The sequence below is a fragment of the Microcebus murinus genome, chromosome 13, assembly GCF_040939455.1.
Source record: "Microcebus murinus isolate Inina chromosome 13, M.murinus_Inina_mat1.0, whole genome shotgun sequence".
Classification (NCBI taxonomy): domain Eukaryota; kingdom Metazoa; phylum Chordata; class Mammalia; order Primates; family Cheirogaleidae; genus Microcebus; species Microcebus murinus.
The window spans coordinates 75,487,821-75,506,815 of record NC_134116.1 but is presented as its reverse complement, the minus strand read 5'-3'; the positions used below and the strand labels follow the sequence as shown (position 1 = coordinate 75,506,815).

At 37.3% G+C, this 18,995-nt stretch overlaps 1 protein-coding gene across 1 annotated transcript; it reads left to right on the top strand.

The window, feature by feature from the left end:
* The first annotated feature begins 719 nt into the window (after positions 1-719).
* Positions 720-16,244, top strand: POMP (proteasome maturation protein). Its single transcript, XM_012742306.3, has 6 exons — positions 720-914; positions 4,274-4,371; positions 6,710-6,770; positions 10,587-10,688; positions 13,873-13,966; positions 16,065-16,244. The coding sequence occupies exons 1-6, from the start codon at positions 912-914 to the stop codon at positions 16,130-16,132; spliced, it is 426 nt and encodes a 141-aa protein (XP_012597760.2). The 5' UTR covers positions 720-911; the 3' UTR covers positions 16,133-16,244.
* Positions 16,245-18,995: the final 2,751 nt, after the last annotated feature.

Sequence of the window (18,995 nt, the reverse complement as noted above, 5' to 3'; positions counted from 1 at the left end):
CTTAAGTTGTCTCCATTATATGGTGGCAAAGCAGAAAGCTATTTTATCACATTATATTTGGAAGACAATACAGGATAGTGTCATGACCATGGATTATGGACTCAGACTAGGTCTCTACTTACCCTCTTTATGTCTTGGTTTTCTTACCTGTAAAATTTGGGGTAATAGTAGTACCTACTTCATAAAGTTATTCAGAAGATTAGAAATAACACATCCAAAGCACTTAGAATTGTGTTGATATGCAGTCCTAAGAGCCCAGTATACGTCAGTCATGATCACATTTACTTAGTCGTCACTATCCCCCCATCCCTTGAAGTACTCCCGCTCCTCTAGCCCAGGAACCGCGCCAGCCTGATCCTTTTTTCTTTCCTTAGCCTCAGCACAGGGTTCTGAACATGGCAGGCCTCAGGTGTTCTATATTTTAAAACATAAAAATAAATGGACAAAGCTTTGAGTCCCACTTCTGCCTTATTAGCTAAACGATCTTAGGCAAATCACTCAAACTATCTAGGCCTCGTTTACCCTTTTGTAAAATGTAATACCTACCAGAGAGGTTCTGTGTTAAATAAGGCAATGTAGCTACAAAAGCACAACGCACATCTTAAAATGCTGTAAAAACAGTAGACGTTTATTAAAAAAGCCGAGTCCACGTCTTTCCTCCCCTCCGGCACATCTCTCCCTCCTCCCAGCCCACACCCCTACTATGCCCTTGGCCCTGGGTCCCTCGGGACTGCAAGCGTGGGAGCCGCAGACCCGCGCAGCTCCCTCCCGCCTCCCTTCGCCCTCCTTCCTTCCTCGCCCGGACGGACGCACTTCCGGCGGATGTGGAGGGCGGCCCCCGGAAACGGAAGTAAGCGGCGGGGTCGGCTGACGGTAACTGGGCTGAGGAGCTGTTTGCAGAGCGTCTGAAGATGGTGAGTGAGTCCCCGGGCGGCCCGAATTCCAGGCGGGCGCGAGACCGAGGCTCGGCAGGAGCAGGCCGCGGCCTCCCAGTCCGTCCCTGGGTGGCGGCGGCGGCGGCGGCGGCGTGGGCATGAAGCCGGCCTCGGGCGCCATGATCTGTCGAGTCATTGGGTAGGGGCGGCTTGTGATTGAAGCCAGGGCCCGGCTCCGACACTGGTCCTACAAGCAGAGGTTCAGCTTCATCCCGTTTCTCTTCTTCGGTTTGCGCCTTTTCTTCCCCAATCTTCCTAGCAGCTTGGGCCCCTTCCCCATAGTTGGCGCGGAGCTGGAAAGGGAAACCCGAAAGTGCAACGTTCCGTGGGGTGGCGCCGCCGACCCCTGTCCCGAAAGGGGTAACCTCTAGGAGCCCAGAGCCCTCACTCCACACCGCCACCCGCTTGCGAGTGCATAATAACCAACCCACAACTATAGGTCGCATTTATATAGCTAAGCTTTACTCTGCAAACGGTGTGGAGAACTTGTAGTATGCCAGGTGTCGTAGATTAAAAAAAAAAATAATGATGCAGTTATTCCTAATTTGTCAGTGTTGTTAGGGCCTTTCCCCCTTCCCTCTTACACCCCTCCTCTTTCTCTTTATCTTAAAAGTTGTGATATTTGGGAAGCCTCCTGAGTTACCATTGCCACCGACTCTGATCAGTTAATGCTGGTAGGCCATCTATCCAAATCTAGAAAGCTTCTGTTGGTAAATACTGCTAATCGTTGTAAAGAAGTTTTGTAAACACTCTGAAGTGTAACTGGTAACTAGGTTTTCGTAGATTTGTTTTTCTCTGCTACTTTATTGGAGCATTAAATTACTGGCCCTCATATTTTACAAAAGGAAATTGGAAAAATGACTAACAATAAAACCCAGAGGTCAGTATTCCCCTTTTCTTTGTGCATAGAAGAAACTTTTTCTTTCACTTTACACTAAAGCAGTGTAGCTGGAGGAGAATGTCCATGTAGGAAAGAAGCAGAAGGTAGATACATTTGGAAAGCTACAATCATAGGGCTCTATGGAGGGTCCCCAACTGATGATAGTTCAACTTAACTGTTTTTCTAGATTTTATAATATTGTGAAAGTGATACATTCAGTAGGGACTGCATTCAGTAGAGACTACTTCTAGTACCCATAAAGCCATTCTATTTTTCACTTTTAGTGCAGTATTCAATAAATTACATGAGATAGTCAACTTTTTTTAAAACAATAATATAGGCTTTGTATTAGATGATTTTGCCCAACTGTAGGCTGATGTAAGTGTTCTGAGTATAGTTAAGGTAATCTAGGCTAAGCTCTGTTGTTCAGTAGGTTAGGTATGTTAAATATATTTTTAACTTTTGGTATTTTCAACTTGTGATAGTTATATTGGGAAGTAACCCTATCATAAGTTAATGAGTGTCTGTAGTCCTGGAAGGAGTTCAGCTACCTGGTGCAAATGAGTAAACAGGGCCAAAGAGGTGGTGTGCTTTGCTGGCAGGTTCTTCACTTCCAGGTTAAGGACTCCGGACTTTATTCTTCAAACATTGATGAACCTATGAAAGATTTTATAGCAGTTTTGGTGGGAAAGGTTGTACATTTTAGGAAAACCTTGATACGCAGAATTGGACAATGGGGGAGTCTAAGGCAGCAAGACCCAGTAGAGTGCTAATTATTCCTGTGTGAGAGCCTGTGCTAGAGTGGTAGAATGAAGAAATCCCAGACAGGAGAAAGTACCTGATGAAATAAAATGTACAAATATATTAAGAAATCAATAAATCAAACTATTCTGGTTTCTCAGAATAGTTTCTATTAGAGTAGTATTAAGATTAGATACCAAACTACCTGTAGCTATTTTATGTTTTACGTTTTTATACAATTGCAGGGATGTTTACAACAAGTGATTTAAGTTAGCATTTTGTGCTTTATCTGTTGTAACACTTACTATTTTATTTGCTCATTTGATATATGTTCATTAGATGAAGCCATGAGAGGTAGACATGCATCTACAGCACCTACCAGAGTACCTGACACATAATAGGTGCCTAAGATTTGGTGATTGCATGTTTTCATAGTATAACTGTGTAGGGTGACAATATATCTGTACTAAATGCACTGTCTCTTCTTTTTGGTTTTTGTTTTCTTTTATAGTATTCTGATTAGATACTTTTAGCTTTTATAGATAATGCCCTTCTCTTATGGAAACCAAACACTTTTCACTGGGGGCAGTCAGTGGTGTATTCCTATAATCCCAGCTACGCAGAAGGCTGAGGCAGGAGCTTTGCTGGAGCCGAGAGGTTCAAATCCAGCTTGGGCAACATAGTAAGACCTTGTCTCTAATATTAAAAAAAAAGGAAAGAAAGAAACTAAACAATTTATGAATTATCTTTTTTCCTAACGTTTTTTCCTAGCTGTCCTGTTCTTAATCCCATTTCTTTGTTCTTCCTTGTCTCTAAGGATTCTGTCTTCTACTTGTTCATTCTGTGCTAAACATTCTAACCTAAGGGAGAGAGCTTTCCAGGGAAAGCAAATCTGATCATGCTATATCCCTTCATAGGCTAAAACTCAGATTTCTTTGCATGTAAGACTTTATTTTTCCATTTTGGCAGCCTTTACTTCTGCCTACTTATACAAGTATTTAGCCAGTTATCTCAAACTATTTATAACTTGTTCATTTATATTTTCATGCCTTTATCCATATTATATCTTTTTTTTTTTTCTTTTTCTTTGCTGAAGATGCTACATAATATGCTATTTCTTTTTTCCTGGAATGTCTTTCCATTTGACAGCATTAAGAGATCAGCTCAGGGATGGGTATGGTGTGCTCATATGTAATCCTAGCACTTTGAGAGGCTGATCCTCAAGTAGGAGGATCACTTGAAGCCAAGAGTTCAAGTCTAGCCTGGGCAACATAGTGAGACCCTGTATCTACAAAAAATGTTAAAAGTTAGCCACCTATGGTGGCACACACGTGTAATCCCAGCTACTTGGGAGGCTGAGGTGGGATGATCTCTTCAGCCCAGGAGCTCATGGCTGCAGGAGCTATGATCACACTACTGTACTCCAGCCTGGGTGACAGTGAGACTCTGTTTCCAAAAAAAACAACCCCCCAAACCCCCGGAGATCAGCTCAGAAATCCTTCCCAGTCACAAATTTGGTATTACTCATTGTACCATGTATGTCCCTCTATCATAGTGCTTAAGGCTTATTGTAACTGTCTACTTTGTCAGTTCTTTGAGGGAGACACCTTATCTTTTCTCTCTAGTGCTTAAACAGTATTTTTGACATAGGTGCCTGAGGGGGTGTATATGTTTAAATTTTTTTGATGTTTAATAGTGTTTTTTATTTGTATTGTAGAATGCCAGAGGACTTGGATCTCAGCTAAAGGACAGTATTCCAGTTACTGAACTTTCAGCAAGTGGACCTTTTGAAAGTCACGATCTTCTTCGGAAAGGGTATATGGGGGAGTTGTAACTTCAACTTTGTTATAAAATGTTTTCTGTGAATTATTTTTCATAATATTCCTCATAAGACTATAAATGTATTTTTAACTTGGTAGATGGAAGTAATATACCTTAGATGGGTTAGGCAGCAGGAGGGGAAGAGGCTTAGAAGAAGCATCTTCTCAGAGTGGTAGGTTCCCAGAGTAGGGCATCCTTCTAGGCAGGGATCCTCAAACTTTTTAAACAAGGGGCCAGTTCACTGTCCTTCAGACCATTGGAGAGTGTGCACTGTGGGCCCTGGATGAGTTGGCTGCTAAGCAGGACAGGCAGCTGCAGCAAAAACACCTGGTGAGGCCGGGCGCGGTGGCTCACGCCTGTAATCCTAGCTCTTGGGAGGCCGAGGCGGGCAGATTGCTCGAGGTCAGGAGTTCAAAACCAGCCTGAGCAAGAGCGAGACCCCGTCTCTACTATAAATAGAAAGAAATTAATTGGCCAACTGATATATATATAAAAAATTAGCCAGGCATGGTGGCGCATGCCTGTAGTCCCAGCTACTTGGGAGGCTGAGGCAGAAGGATCGCTGGAGCCCAGGAGTTTGAGGTTGCTGTGAGCTAGGCTGACGCCACGGCACTCACTCTAGCCTGGACAACAGAGTGAGACTCTGTCTCAAAAAAAAAAAAAAAAAAAAAAAAAATAGAAAAATGTCTCAAAAAAAAAACAACAAAAAAAAAAAAAAAAAAAAAAAAAAAAAAAACACCTGGTGGGCTGGATAAATGTCCTAGGCAAGCGGCATGTGGCCCATAGGCTGTAGTTTGAGAACGCCTGCTCCTAGGCAATGGTAGCCATTAGCATGGTTTGATAGGAATTATTATTATTATTATTATTATTATTATTATTGTTACTGATAACTTGGAGAGCCATTTGCTTCCTTATTTTTTTTTTAAGTTATTGGAGTAATTCACCTTTTTGGGGGAGGCACCAGAACATAGCAGTTAAAAGGATGGACTCTTGACTCAGGCTGCCTGGATTTGGATCCTGGCTGTGCTATTTAGTAAAGGCTGTGTGTCCCTTTGGGCAAGTTACTTAATTGCTTTATGTCTCCAAAGATAGTGACTTTATCTATAAAATAGGGCCAATAATAGTATATATCTCATTTTGAGGAATAATGAAGTAATACCAAATACTTAAAATGGTACCTGACATTGGAAGTACTCAGTAAGTGTGGACTGCTGGTGGTTTTCTTTTCTAGCTTTAACATGCAGTTATGCCCCTTTCTGTGTTTTCCTTTATGTTTTTGTATGTTTAAGTCTCAGTTTCTGCTACACTAGTCCTTCCTGTCTGGTCACTTTTCTGCTTAATCAAATAAGAATAATGCCTTTCCCTCTATAAACATCTGTATTCTGAATTTTTAAATTTTATATCTAATTTTAAAGTGTTATTATATTAGAGTGGCATTTGAATGCTGGTGTCTGGGTACAGACATAATTTCTCATTATGGACTTTCAATTTTATAGTAAAAGATGCAGTATATAGCCTGTGGAATTGGAGATATAATTTGATTTGTAGTATAATCAGATTCACTGGGTAGGCAGTAACTAAGACCTGATGATATTTTTTCACATGTAGTGTTCCTTTTTCTTTTTTTCCTGATTGAACTGTAAGATTGCCACGAGCAGGACAATTTTCAAGTCCCACTTATTGGATAATGTTCTATACAAAGACAATATTCAATAAATGATCGTGGCAGGATTTCTAAGGTTTCTTTCAGCTTTCAAATCCAGATTTGGACAATAAGATAGTCATCTGTATATATCTAGAGTGATAAAAGACCAGTGGCCTGGTTCTAGCTGTGCATCGCCTAACAGTACTTTTGCACAGAGGTGTTTAGTAAATGCTTTAACATGTTTATTAAAGATATATTAAATATTGAGTATGTCATAGACCTGTAGGGAAAAGGCTTAAGTATTTTATATAGTGTTAGAAGCATCTCATCAGAGTTATAGTAATACACATATGTTTATTAAATTTCTTCTAGGTTTGGGGCATCATTTAGCACCAGGTTTTGGAAGGTTCTCTCTAGTGATTGGAGTCTTGACCACCACCATAATAGATGCATTCTTGAGCAATTATCATACAGTGCATTTGACTCTTTTTCATTTTGGTGAATAGCTCTATGAATTTTAACATGTGTATCAATTCCTATAACACCACAGTCAGGATACAGTACCATTTTTCATCTCTTCATAAAAACTCCTCATGCCATTCCATTGTAAATCACACTCTTAATAGATATGATTTTGAGCTGTGGATATTGAGTGATAGTTAATCGCCCTTTTAATTTTTTTTCCAGTTTTTCCTGTGTGAAAAATGAACTTTTGCCTAGTCATCCTCTTGAATTATCAGAAAAAAATGTGAGTATGTTACTTGTGTCAGTCTCCTTATAGGCTTTCAAATTATCATTATACTGTTTCACTAAAGCTCCCTGTCTACACATCCTTTACTGTCTTTTATGCGTATGTCTAAAGGTTGATCCATTTCTCCATTCTTGTTATTTTGTCATTTGATAATCTTGTTTTCTTTTATATTTTTCCCTACCGTTTTTGTTGTTAAATCTCCAAGTCCATACCCCTAGCCTTGACAATTTTCTCAAGCCCTGCATTTCCAAGTTACCGAGGGGCATATCAATTAGGCACAGTAGGTACACTGATAAGTATGATATAACCCCTATCCTTAAGGAACTTAAAATCTGATGGGAAAGACAAGCAGTGGACAAGAGGAGGCTTCATAAAGTGCTAGAGAGGACCAAGGATGGGTCAAGCACCTAAGTGCTTAAGGCTTTTGGAAGACTTTATAGAGGAGGGAACATTTGGGCAGTTTTAGGCCATCAAGTAACTAGGTGGAGAAAGGTCACTTCCAAGGAAGGGATGGCATGTACAGATCTTCTAGAAACAACTTGAAGCCTTCTTAAATAAGCATTAACAGAGAGAAGATAAAGGCTTCTCACTACTTGGGGAAGGTGGTAGATGTTATTAGGTAACAGAAAACTGATTTCATTTAAAAAATTTTTTTGCTTTCTCATTAACAAGGGGATAGATCTTTCTATAAGAGTAGACAAATGATATAATTATGACAAGTAAGATGAGAAAATGAAGAGCTTCCAGTTGTTTTGATTGCATTCAGGTTTCTGGCTCCGAAATTGACAGCCCAGAGTAGACCGAAAAGCATATGAGTATGATTATAAAAGCATAGTTGATCATCTTTGAGAAATAATGGGAGAAATGAAAATTGCCTGTAGACTGAAGATGGATAAATAGTCTACTTTTCTAAAAGGGATTTAACTAAAAGGTAAGATTGTTTGTGGTAACATTGGCCCCTGACACGGTTCTTAAGTGGACTATTGAGTAGAGGACCGTGAGCATTTAATAAAGTAAATGATGATCACCAGCAACTCTGTGAGCTCCTAGCAAATTAGTCTTAGTTTGTTCTTTTATTAAATTACCAAATGAATCAGTGAAGGGACCAAATTATCTGACAAGGGATAAGCTTGAGGCTTAGATGGTAGATTATGGGCAAAGTGAAAGTAGTGTAGGGTGAATTGTATGTGGTTGATAACTATACCCAGAAAGCAATGATTAGGGAATTGTCAATTTAGAGGAGATATGTTGGTAGGGATCTTGGGCCTCTACTTACATTTTAGGTAGTAAGATGAACACTTAGGAGGTTAAATATTTTTCAAAGATATGAGAATAACCATAGAAAACATATAAATTAGGTTTTTAGAAGACAAAGTTGATAAAGATAGTTCATTTTGGTAAATAATTGAACTATATCACAACAACAAAATAGACCAGAAGGCTAGGCCAAAACTTTCAGAAAAACATTTATAGAAGTGAACATGAAGTTCTGCATTTGAGTTGCAAAAATGAATTGTACACATTTAGGTAGGGTAAACCTGACTTGATATGTAATATTTGACAATTTAATTGACTGTATACTCAGTATAAGTCTTTAGCTATTAAAAAGAATGGTTAATGTAATCTTGAACTTTATTAATAAGATGGCTGGCCAGTAGTTTTGAAATATTGGTTCAGTTGTCAGCAATACATATTAAGAGAAATTTTGACAAATCTGAGTGAGACTGGCCAGAATGGTGAAGACTCTAAAAACAGACCTTTTGAGACTCAGCTTATACCTACTGCCTCTGTTCTTCCTTAATCACTTAACCAGCTAATGGCAGTTTTTCTTAAAATTCTATACCACTTACTATCTATTATAAGTCCTTTAGCGTGGGTTGTGTAGTTGAACTATGTAGGCACCACACTTATTATGTAAAGTTGAGTAAATTGCTTAATTTTCTTTACATCTTAGTCTCCTCATCTGTAAAATGGAGTTAGAAATAGTTCATCTCTTGACATATTGCTGGCCTCTAGTAGCTCTCCATGATTGGGAGCTGCAGTGTTGATAGTGATGGAAGATGACTGTCATCATCTGTATCAGTGGTTCTCAACTAGGGGAGGAATTTGCCCCCTACCCAGCGGATAGTTGGCAATGTTTAAAGATATTTTTGGTTGTCACAAATGATGTGGTGGGGGTTGGAGTATTGTTAATACTGGTATCTATTGGGTAGAAGCCAGGAATGCTGCTAAATATCCCACAATGCATAGGACAGGACAGCGCCTCACAAGACAGACTTATCTGACCCAAGACATCAGTAGTGCCAAGAGTTAAGGAGCCCTGATCTGTATGCAATGCTTCCCAACTAGAGTACAACCTCCTCCAGGATACACTTTCTTCTGTTTTGTTGTATGTCACCACAGAGCCTAATTTTGCACATAGTTGCTAATTTGTATGTTGATTGATAATTGTGGATTTAATATCACATTACAATGTGATACATGTGAGTTGGATGTTTTCATCAAAATTTATAAAAATGGAATTTTTTTCTTCATGAAATTGTATTTATTCCTGGGTGTAGTGATGTGCACCTGTAGTCCTAGCTGCCTAGGGGGCTGAAGCAGGAGGCTCACTTGAGCCCAGGAGTTTGAGGCTGTACCTTTGAATAGCCGCTACATTCTAGCCACATAGGACAACCCCACTTCTTTAAAAATCATATTTACTTATCATGAGGATATCTCAGTATTTAAAGAAAACCCTTTATTTAGAAATTCAGATCATATACTCATAATAAACTATTGCAGATTTTTCCTAATGACTATATCAAAATTTTGCTGTGTCAAGCTAAAGTAATTAAAACCATATTATCAGACACTTTCATAATAGGCACTAATTTCTCCATTGATTTTTGATCAAAATGATTTTGTTGGTTACTGTTAGAAAAAAATCTTATCAAGAGTATAGTGTAATAAAAAATAATGACAGGTCACTTTACCTCATTATAATTACCTTAGCTCAGACAAATCTTTGTAGCAATCTGTATATCATATTCACTATCTTTAAGAACCATTTTGGGAAACTGTTTTAGAATCCATGAGTCAAGTTGATTCTGTTTACTTGAAATACATTAAATTATAATCAAAGTTTCTTAAATGTAATATTCTTATTGAAAGTGTGATTCCAGAAAAAAATTATTGATTTAGACCCAGTACAAATTGAATAGACTTTTCAGAGTTTGGGATTTTTTTTCCCCCTCGAGTCAGTTACCGAAAAAAAAGTGGAGTTTAAACATCATAGTTAAATTAACAGGATGGTATAATGGTCTGATTATTTCTTTTACTAAATCCTTTGAAATATATACTTTCATACTTAGAAATTCTAAGTCAGTGTAGGTGACATTTTCTGAATCTCAAATTATACTTTGCACCCCAGGTTTGCAGTACTTTTAATCAAAAGCATGAAATATGATTATGCCTTATAAATATACTTCTGAAATATGAAAAACATTCCTTAATTTATTAGTTTTGTAAATTCAAAATTTGAAAGGCCAAGACAGGAGGATTGCTTCAGGCCAAGAGTTCAAGACCAGTGTGGGCAACATAGTGAGATCCAGGCTCTATTAAAAAAAAAAGAAGTATATTTGCATGCTGAATAAAATATAGACATGTATCCTAAAATTATCCTAAAATTTATCAGAAGAAATTAGTAAAAATCCTTAGTTTTTATTATGAATATTAAAATTCTTCATATAAGTATTGTGTTATATATGTGTCACTGCTGTTTCAAAGACAGAATATTCAGTGTAACATTTAAAATTACATTGTCTTTTGTAGTTCCAGCTCAACCAAGATAAAATGAATTTTTCCACACTGAGAAACATACAAGGTCTATTTGCTCCACTGAAATTACAGATGGAATTCAAGGCAGTGCAGCAGGTGAGTGTATCAATCTCAGTTATATATGTGTGCCATATGTGTTGATATTAGTCCTGAGGACATCTGTTTTCATAGCAGCTATTCAAACCTTACCTTTCCTGCTCCCTTACAACTTATGCTACTTTCCCCCTTTATAGGATATGACCTTGATTCCTACTTCATAGAAGAAAAAAAAAGTCATTAAATGGAAAACTCGTAATTACAGGCTCAGTGCCTGAAAACTTATCTGCATGTACTTTCATGTTTTTCTGTTTTGGGGGTTATGTTGAATTTATGACTCTAGGAATATCCAAGTGGAGGTATCAGGTATGCAGTTTGTATGTAGCTTATATACCTGTTGCTGAGGAATAAGTACTTGGAAAATGTCCTTCCCAATGTGTAAGAATTATCTCCTTACCACTGCTCTGGATTCTGTCCCGTCATAATACTTCAGGAAATTCCCTTTGTCGGTGATCATTTCTATATCTGGTATCTTTAATAGCTCTCTCTTTTCTGTCTTGGCAGCAGCATTTACACATATTTGAACCTCTTATCTTTTAAAACAAAACAAAAATTGTATCAATCTCAAATCCTTTATAGTAACCTCTCTCTCATTGAATGTGCTTTTTGCAGGTTGAACTTCTTGAAAAAGTTGTCTACATTTGCTTTATGTACTACTTTACCTCCTATTCATTTAACCTTCTATAGTATATCTCCCATCACAGCAACAAAACAATGGGGACTCATTTTACTTGATCTTTCTGTAGTATTTGATACTAATAGCTCCTTCTTCCCTTGGTTTTTAGAAGACCACACTTTCCCTATGTCCTCCTCCTCCTCTCTGAACTCTTATTTTTAGGTGTCTCTGTATAGGTTCCTTATATCTGTTCCCTAAAATGCTAGGCCCCATTTGGTCCATTCCTCACCCTATTTCCTGCGTATAGGAATATACGCTTTAGTTATTGTGGCTTTAGTTATCATGTATATGCTGATCACTCCCAAGTTGTAATTCTCATGAGCTGTAAACCTATCCTTTTCCAATTAGAGTTTCACATGTACAAGTACAGAATAACTCATTATTCCTCACATACTCCTTATCGTGTATGCATAGGTTTCTGTCTAAGGCAGAAATTGGCGCATTGGCCTTTGTTATCTCACCCAGCACCTCACCCGGGCCCCTTGCCCCCTTCCCACAAGTCACCCAGTGTATTACTTGATCTTCTCACCATTGCTACTACATTGATTCCCCACCCCTGCTATACTTCATCTGATTACTGCAACACTCACCCCTGCTGCCCCTTCTGTCCTCGTAACACTCAAGCTAGAATAATCTTTGCAAAACGTAAGTTTGATCATACCACTCACCTCACTTTGCCCTCAAAATAAAACCCAACTCCTTAATGTGGCTCTGTTCATGAATTGGCTAAAATTGTGTCTTATTCAATAAATTGTATTAATGCCATCAATGAGTGCTATGAGTACTTCTCTCTTCTCTCTTCTGGAAGCTATTGAGTACTTCTCTCTTCAAGAGATAAAACTCTAAAATAGCATGGCTTTAAATCAGAGTAATCTGGATCTGAATCTTGGCTTCATCATCTATTAGTCTTAAAAACATAAGTAAGTTGGAGACTTTTCTGAACCTCAGATTTTTTCTTTGTTTTTAATGTGAAATGGAGTGAACAGTAACAACAGCATGGGGTTATTCTGAAGATTAAATGAAATGACATATTTGGCAAAAAATTGTTAGCTTCCCTTTTATTTTACTGTGTATTACTCAGATTTCAACTATATGCTCAAATTTTGGACTTAAATTTCTAATATTATTTAATCCAAAAATCTTTGCCCAGAATTCTGACCTTTTTTTTTTTTTTGCTATACTTGAGCAATTCTTGCTTGTCAAGAATTGCTGCCTGCTCCTCCCTGCTTCTGATGCCTTCCTGTACCTCTGATCTAACTACCAGACCCTTTCCTGCTTGGTTGAATTTACAGGCTCCTATTTCTGTTCCTCTTCCTCCTCTTCCATTTCCTTTTTTCTTTTTATTTTTTAGGGTTAGTGATCTAGAGAAATTTTTCCACACTATAAAGATTGAAAAAACTCTGTAGGCCATTAGTAATTGAAAATAGTATCTTTAGTCTAAATACATTTTGGGGAGGAATAAAATCTGAGCATAACTGCCCCCTTAGATTCTAAAGGTATGGTTATTTTCAAAATGCTAATATCATTTAGTCACTGACCACCTGCTACTCTTTTGATAGTCTTTTGGCAGTATCTAAATTTACCTGCATTGACTTCAATTATAACTGCTGGACAACTAACAAAGAACAGAAAAACTGGAAATTTCTACATTAAAGTTTATAGAATACCAACTATGTGCCTATGAATATACTGGGTACATACTTTACCTCACATCTTGCTATAGTTTTCATAGGAAGGTGGTATTAGTCCTGTTTCACAGATGAGGAAACTGAGGCTGAGATGGATCAGGTAACCTACACAGAGCCATATGATTGGTAAATGATAGAGTCGGAATTTGAATTTAAATCATTCTGCCTCTATAGCTTATGTTTTCTCCACTACACTTAGGAGTCAGTCTGCTGTATATGTATTTAATATATGGCAGATTGTGATCTTCAAAAAAAGATCACATCAGTTTGTAATGGTGTTGTGTTTTTAAAGGCTCCACAAGTGACTTTGATCTGCATTTCTGGTTACTGCTGCCTTCAAAGGGTTATACCTTACATTTGTGCAATGAGCTGTACAAAACAACATAGAAAATGAAGTAATCTGTATACTAAGTAGAATAATGCTGTCACTGAGTTGGAATTTCTTCAGGAATTTGATCATCCCATATATATCAGGAACAAGGTATGGTGTTAGGCTTTGGGATTTTACATTTCATCACATGGCTGTGTGCTGTAGTTTTTCTGGACAGAAGCAAAGCCTCAAAGTATGTGCAAACATGATGTGATTATTAAGTGTTAATAAAATGTAAGTTCATTGTCTTCACATTCTTTGAGTTTAGTTTTGAGGAAGTTTTAAAAATTTGCTGTCTAAAATATGAATTGCTTTTTTTTCCTCACTGATTATATTTTACCTAGTTTTGTGAATTTTTTTTCAAATAAAACCTGAAATTACATTATATATTATTATATTTTTTCCTCCTGGGTTTTTTCTAATCTTGCCCTTTTGATCCTTTCCCCAAAGGTTCAGCGTCTTCCATTTCTTCCGAGCTCAAACCTTTCACTGGATATTCTGAGGGGTAACGATGAGACTATTGGATTTGAGGATATTCTTAATGGTAAGTGGTCATTCAGTACCTTTATGTGGAGCCCCGTGATATTCAAGGCGATGGCAGCAAACAAAGACAGAGAAACTTCTTGCCCTCATGGAGGTTATGGGCAGTTGGATTCACTTGTGTTTATTCTATGTAGTAAGATAAAATTTAATGGTAATAACTGTTCTTTAACTGTTCTTAAAAGTAAAAATTATTTATAAAGTTCTAATAGTATAGTCATTTCATTCACGTAATGGTAGTCATTCATTTCATGTCCTAGCATCAAGTCAGATGTGTCGATCTAATGCAGTATTCTTAGGGTGGCTAAAACAGTGAGAGTTGTTTCAGTATTCATGCTTGTGGGATGACTACTGTTTGTTTGTTGGGGTTTTGCATGTGTGTGTGTGTGTGTGTGTAGAGTAGTGTTTAAATGACTGGAGCAAATCTTTCTTCAAAAAGCGTCCCTCCAGACAATGATTTCTGTACTTCTATAGGTGATGAGTAGGAAAGAAGAACCTTGTCGTTTTTAACAAAATTCCCTGAATAGTTGTGTCATGTATGAGGTGACTTTCAAGTAAAAATAATACACACAGCATCCTCTATTTTTTCTGGTCCTGAGAAAGATAAACAAATGTCATCCTGTCTGGTACTGACTCTGCTCATTATGTCCCAGCAATGTAGGAGAAATAGAAAAATTCAACAGGATTGAGTTTTATTAGTTTTGCTTGGCTGCTGATGTCCGGTAAGGAAATGCTGTGGACATAACAGAAGTCTAGTGAGCCTCTTTTTAGAATCTTCCTTGAGGGAACTTTTTAAAGGCAGGAAAAGCTGGGATTCTTGTGCTTTTCAATTGAACTTAGACTTTATTTAAAACTAGTAAGGTGATAGTTCAGGTCTATAAAGTCATAACTTTTAGTTATGAAAATGCATTCGTTTAAAAATCTTCTGTAATTCTATGTAAAGAAAGGGAGAGGAACTTACTAAGCATTTATTCAGTCAGATATCTGTCAGGCACTGGGCTAGGCTCTGAATATATAAGCAGTGAACTAAACATCTCTGCTTTCTAATGTGGGAGGCAAACATTAAACAGATAAAACACAAATGTAATTATAAATTGTGGTAAGTTTTAGGAATAACAAGGGTATTGTTGGGTTGGGAGAAGCAAGTGCCTCTGGGAATACGACACATAAGTTGATTCCTAAAAGAGATATGAATTAGGTGAGCTACAAGTAGAGGGAAGAATATTTCAGGCAGAAGAGATAATATGTTCAGGGTCTTTCATGGTCTGTAACCTGAGAACAGCTGAAGAACTCTGAAAGGTTTGAGATCTTACAAACTAGCACATTAGCCTGCCATGGTTTCATGGATGCTAGCAGAAGACACAAGACTGCTAAAGGACAGTTCAATACTCACAGCAGTAGCCAGAGTATCACTGTTTTTGTTGGTTTCTTGAGGGCAGCAAGAAGAGGATCAGGTATGCCTGCATATAGTGTATTTCGTTACAAAGTTCAGGGCTTTGTCTTTAGTGAGCTTAATTCATTGGTATTAATTTTGAAAGCTCTTTTGCATATATTATCACAGTTAAAATAAGACTTTTGTCTGACTCATCTGTAAACACAAGAGTTTGAAGATTTTTAAGATTTCCTTGCTTTAGAATTCTGATTTATGTTGTGTGTATGCAACAGAGCAGAAAATGATACATGTAAGACTTTTTTGCAAATTAAATTAAGATTGTTTCCATAGTCATGTGGGAAGCCACAAGAAAACTTAAACCTTGAAAAAGGAAAACTTTTTCGTCGATTTTTTTTCTTTTTAAATCAGTAATATTGAGATGTAATTGACATACAATAGAGTACACCCATTTTTAAGTGTACAGTTCTGTGAGTTTTAATAAATGCATCCAGCTGGGTCCCCTCAATCAATATATAGAATGTTTTTATCACCCCCAAAAGTTCCTTTGGTCCTTTTGCAATCAGTCCTTACACGCCAGCCCCAGGCACTCACTGGTCTATTTTCTGTCACTTTAGATTAGTTTTGGCTGTTCTAGATTTTCATGTAAGTGAAACCATTGAGTTTATCTTTTTTGGAGACTCTTAAAATGTTTGTTTTTGTTTGTTTTCAGATCCATCACAAAGTGAAATAATGGGAGAACCACACTTGATGGTGGAATATAAACTCGGTTTACTGTAATGCATTGTGCTGTTTGTGAAAATAGAGGGGCTGCATCTTGTTTATAGTTGTCTTTTTACTGTAATTTGATGTATACAACATTAAAAGTACTGACATGAGAATTTTTGCAAAAGTTGTATCAGTGATTATTTGAACTTATTTGGGTCTTTGGTTTATGGCCATGTGACAATTGAAAGCACTGAAGGGACATGATTTTAAAGTTCCTAATTTATATTAAAACAATAGCTTTCTATGTCTTTAAAAAAATGTTGTTCCTGAATTATAAAACGGTCCACAGATTTCAATCTATCCTATTTTCTATGTATTCCATAAATTTAATTTTGAATAACCATTATCAGTAGTTGAGTCTGTAAACTTTATAATAGCATCTTTTAGAATAAACATTTGTAATTGATTTCAGTGGTAACACTTCAAATTGAATGTAATATATTTATCTTGTTTCAGTATAGTCCGTTAATACTCATAAGAATAATATTCAGTATATTGATACTATTTTAGAATTATAGCTATTCTCTGATTCTTTCAGGTTGAAAAGTATAAGTTCAGAGGGTTTGATTTTAGTCTTATCTTTAAAGTGTAAAATTAAATCAGTCACCAAATGTAGGTTAAGCTGTTGTACTTCATAGACTTAATATGTATTTAATGTATTACCAAGCAACAGTGTTAAAAGTCAAACTAATTTTTCCTTGTTTTTAATTTATATATCGCAAAATGCTTAACTTTTTAAAAAAATTATTAGAACATTTATGTATACACTATGCATCCATGAGCTAATTCCATAGTAATTTATTTAAAAATAAGTTTTTACCATGGTTCTTTCTTGTAAGGTATTCTTTATGAACCCGGTATAGAAAAATTTACGATTTTTAGAACATTAGTGAATGGGTCATCTTTGACAATTAAAAAATGTATTTTGGTTATCAATATTTTAGTAGCATCTTTTATTAAATAAGTTACTGATTTGAAACATTTGGCAATGTCTAGAGACATTTTTTGGAATCCTAACTTTGGGAGTGAGTTGCAACTGGCATCTAGTGGGAGGAAGACGGGGAGAAGTCCATTTATGGTCATGTAGCTGGTTGAGAACATTAAAGTTTGTTTTATGTCTTAAAAGTTACTAATGAATATTCTAAAACTCTCTGCATCTACAGCTTGCTCCTTGCAACCAAGAATCATTTGGTTCAAAATGTCATTAGTGGTGGGCCCAGTTGCTCATGCCTGTAAACCTAGCACTTTGGGAGGCTGAGGTGGGAGGATCACTTAAGGAGGTCAGGAGTTTGAGGTTGCAGTGAGCTATGATGATATCACCACTGGGGTGACAGAGTGAGACTTTGTCTCAAAAAAAAAAAAGTCAATAGTGCTGAGATTGAGAAACCTTAAGATAAATCAAATGACACTTTTTCTTGAAGATTTCTCTTTTGCGCCTATTAAGTTGAAAATCGTCTTTACCAACACAATATTTGCCAACCCACTTTACTCTTAAATAATGAGAAAATGTAGAAATGATGCAGGTTCACTTATTTCTAGATAGATTTTAACTAAGGAAGCTGAAGATTTCTGTACCTTAGTTCGAGGAATAATAGGTACTCTTCCTGACCAATAGAAGGTACTATGAAATTAGTATAGTTTAAATGGAAAATCTAATGCTTTTTTTTTTTTTGGGAGACAGTCTCACTTTGTTGCCTGGGCTAGAGTGCCATAGCGTCAGCCTAGCTCACAGCAACCTCAAACTTCTGGGCTCAAGTGATCCTTCTGCCTCAGCCTTCTGAGTATTTGGGACTACAGGCATGCACCACCATGCCTGGCTAATTTTTTTCTATATATTTTTAGTTGGCCAATTAATTTCTTTGTATTTTTAGTAGAGATGGGGTCTCACTCTTGCTCAGGCTGGTTTCAAACTCCTGACCTTGAGTGATCCTCCCGCCTCAGCCTCCCAGAGTGCTAGGGATTACAGGCTTGAGCCACCACGCCCAGCCATTCTGATGCTTTAAATATAGAAATTGGTAATCTGGAATAGCACGTACTTTCTGATTATCTTTGCTTCTGCTCTCCTTTTCTTCCTTTACCTTCTTTGCATTTATACCAATTGTCCTCATTCCTGGATTTATATAGGAATCAACTGGGAATCTTTTGAAGAAATTTTAGTGTCCAGGGTCTTAGTCTCAGAAATTCCAATAGGACTAGCCAGAAGTGATCCCAAGAAGTATATTTTTGAAAAACTCTCCAGGGTTAAGAACCTTTGATGTAAGAGTCAGTTACAGGTCCCTTTGAGTTAACTCCCTAGAGATACCAGGCTCTTTTTTCAGTTAGGCATTTTTTCTTTCAGATGCTATGATTTTGTTGGAGAATTAGTTTAGTATTTTAAAGACAAGACTTGGCTCTGTTTTGTGTGTGAAGTACTAATCTTTGGGTTTACAGGTTGGTGCCTGACCTAATGGAAAAACCAAGTCTTCTATTATACTCACATTCACTCCATAAATCACTTCTGATGCCAGATTTTTCCCCTTCACACCAAGCCAGTGGACACCAACAGGGTATCTATAAATTAATTCAATTCTGACACTGCCCGGGATTAGAATCAGATCCCACAGGGTAAGGACTCAGTCCTACAAAACTGCCTCTACTTCAGGAACTAATTGTAAGTCCCAGGTTGTGACTTGTGCTTCTGACCCACTGGACATAAAGTAGGGTTCCCATGTTTCCTCCTCCTTGGGGTCTGTAACTTGCTAGGACAGCTCATGAAACTCAGGGAAACTTCACATTTATTCCTTTGTTACAAAGCATATTACATAAGATACAGGTGAACAGCAGATGGAAGGGATGCGTAGGGCAAGTATGTGGAAAGGGCGCAGAGCTTCCATGC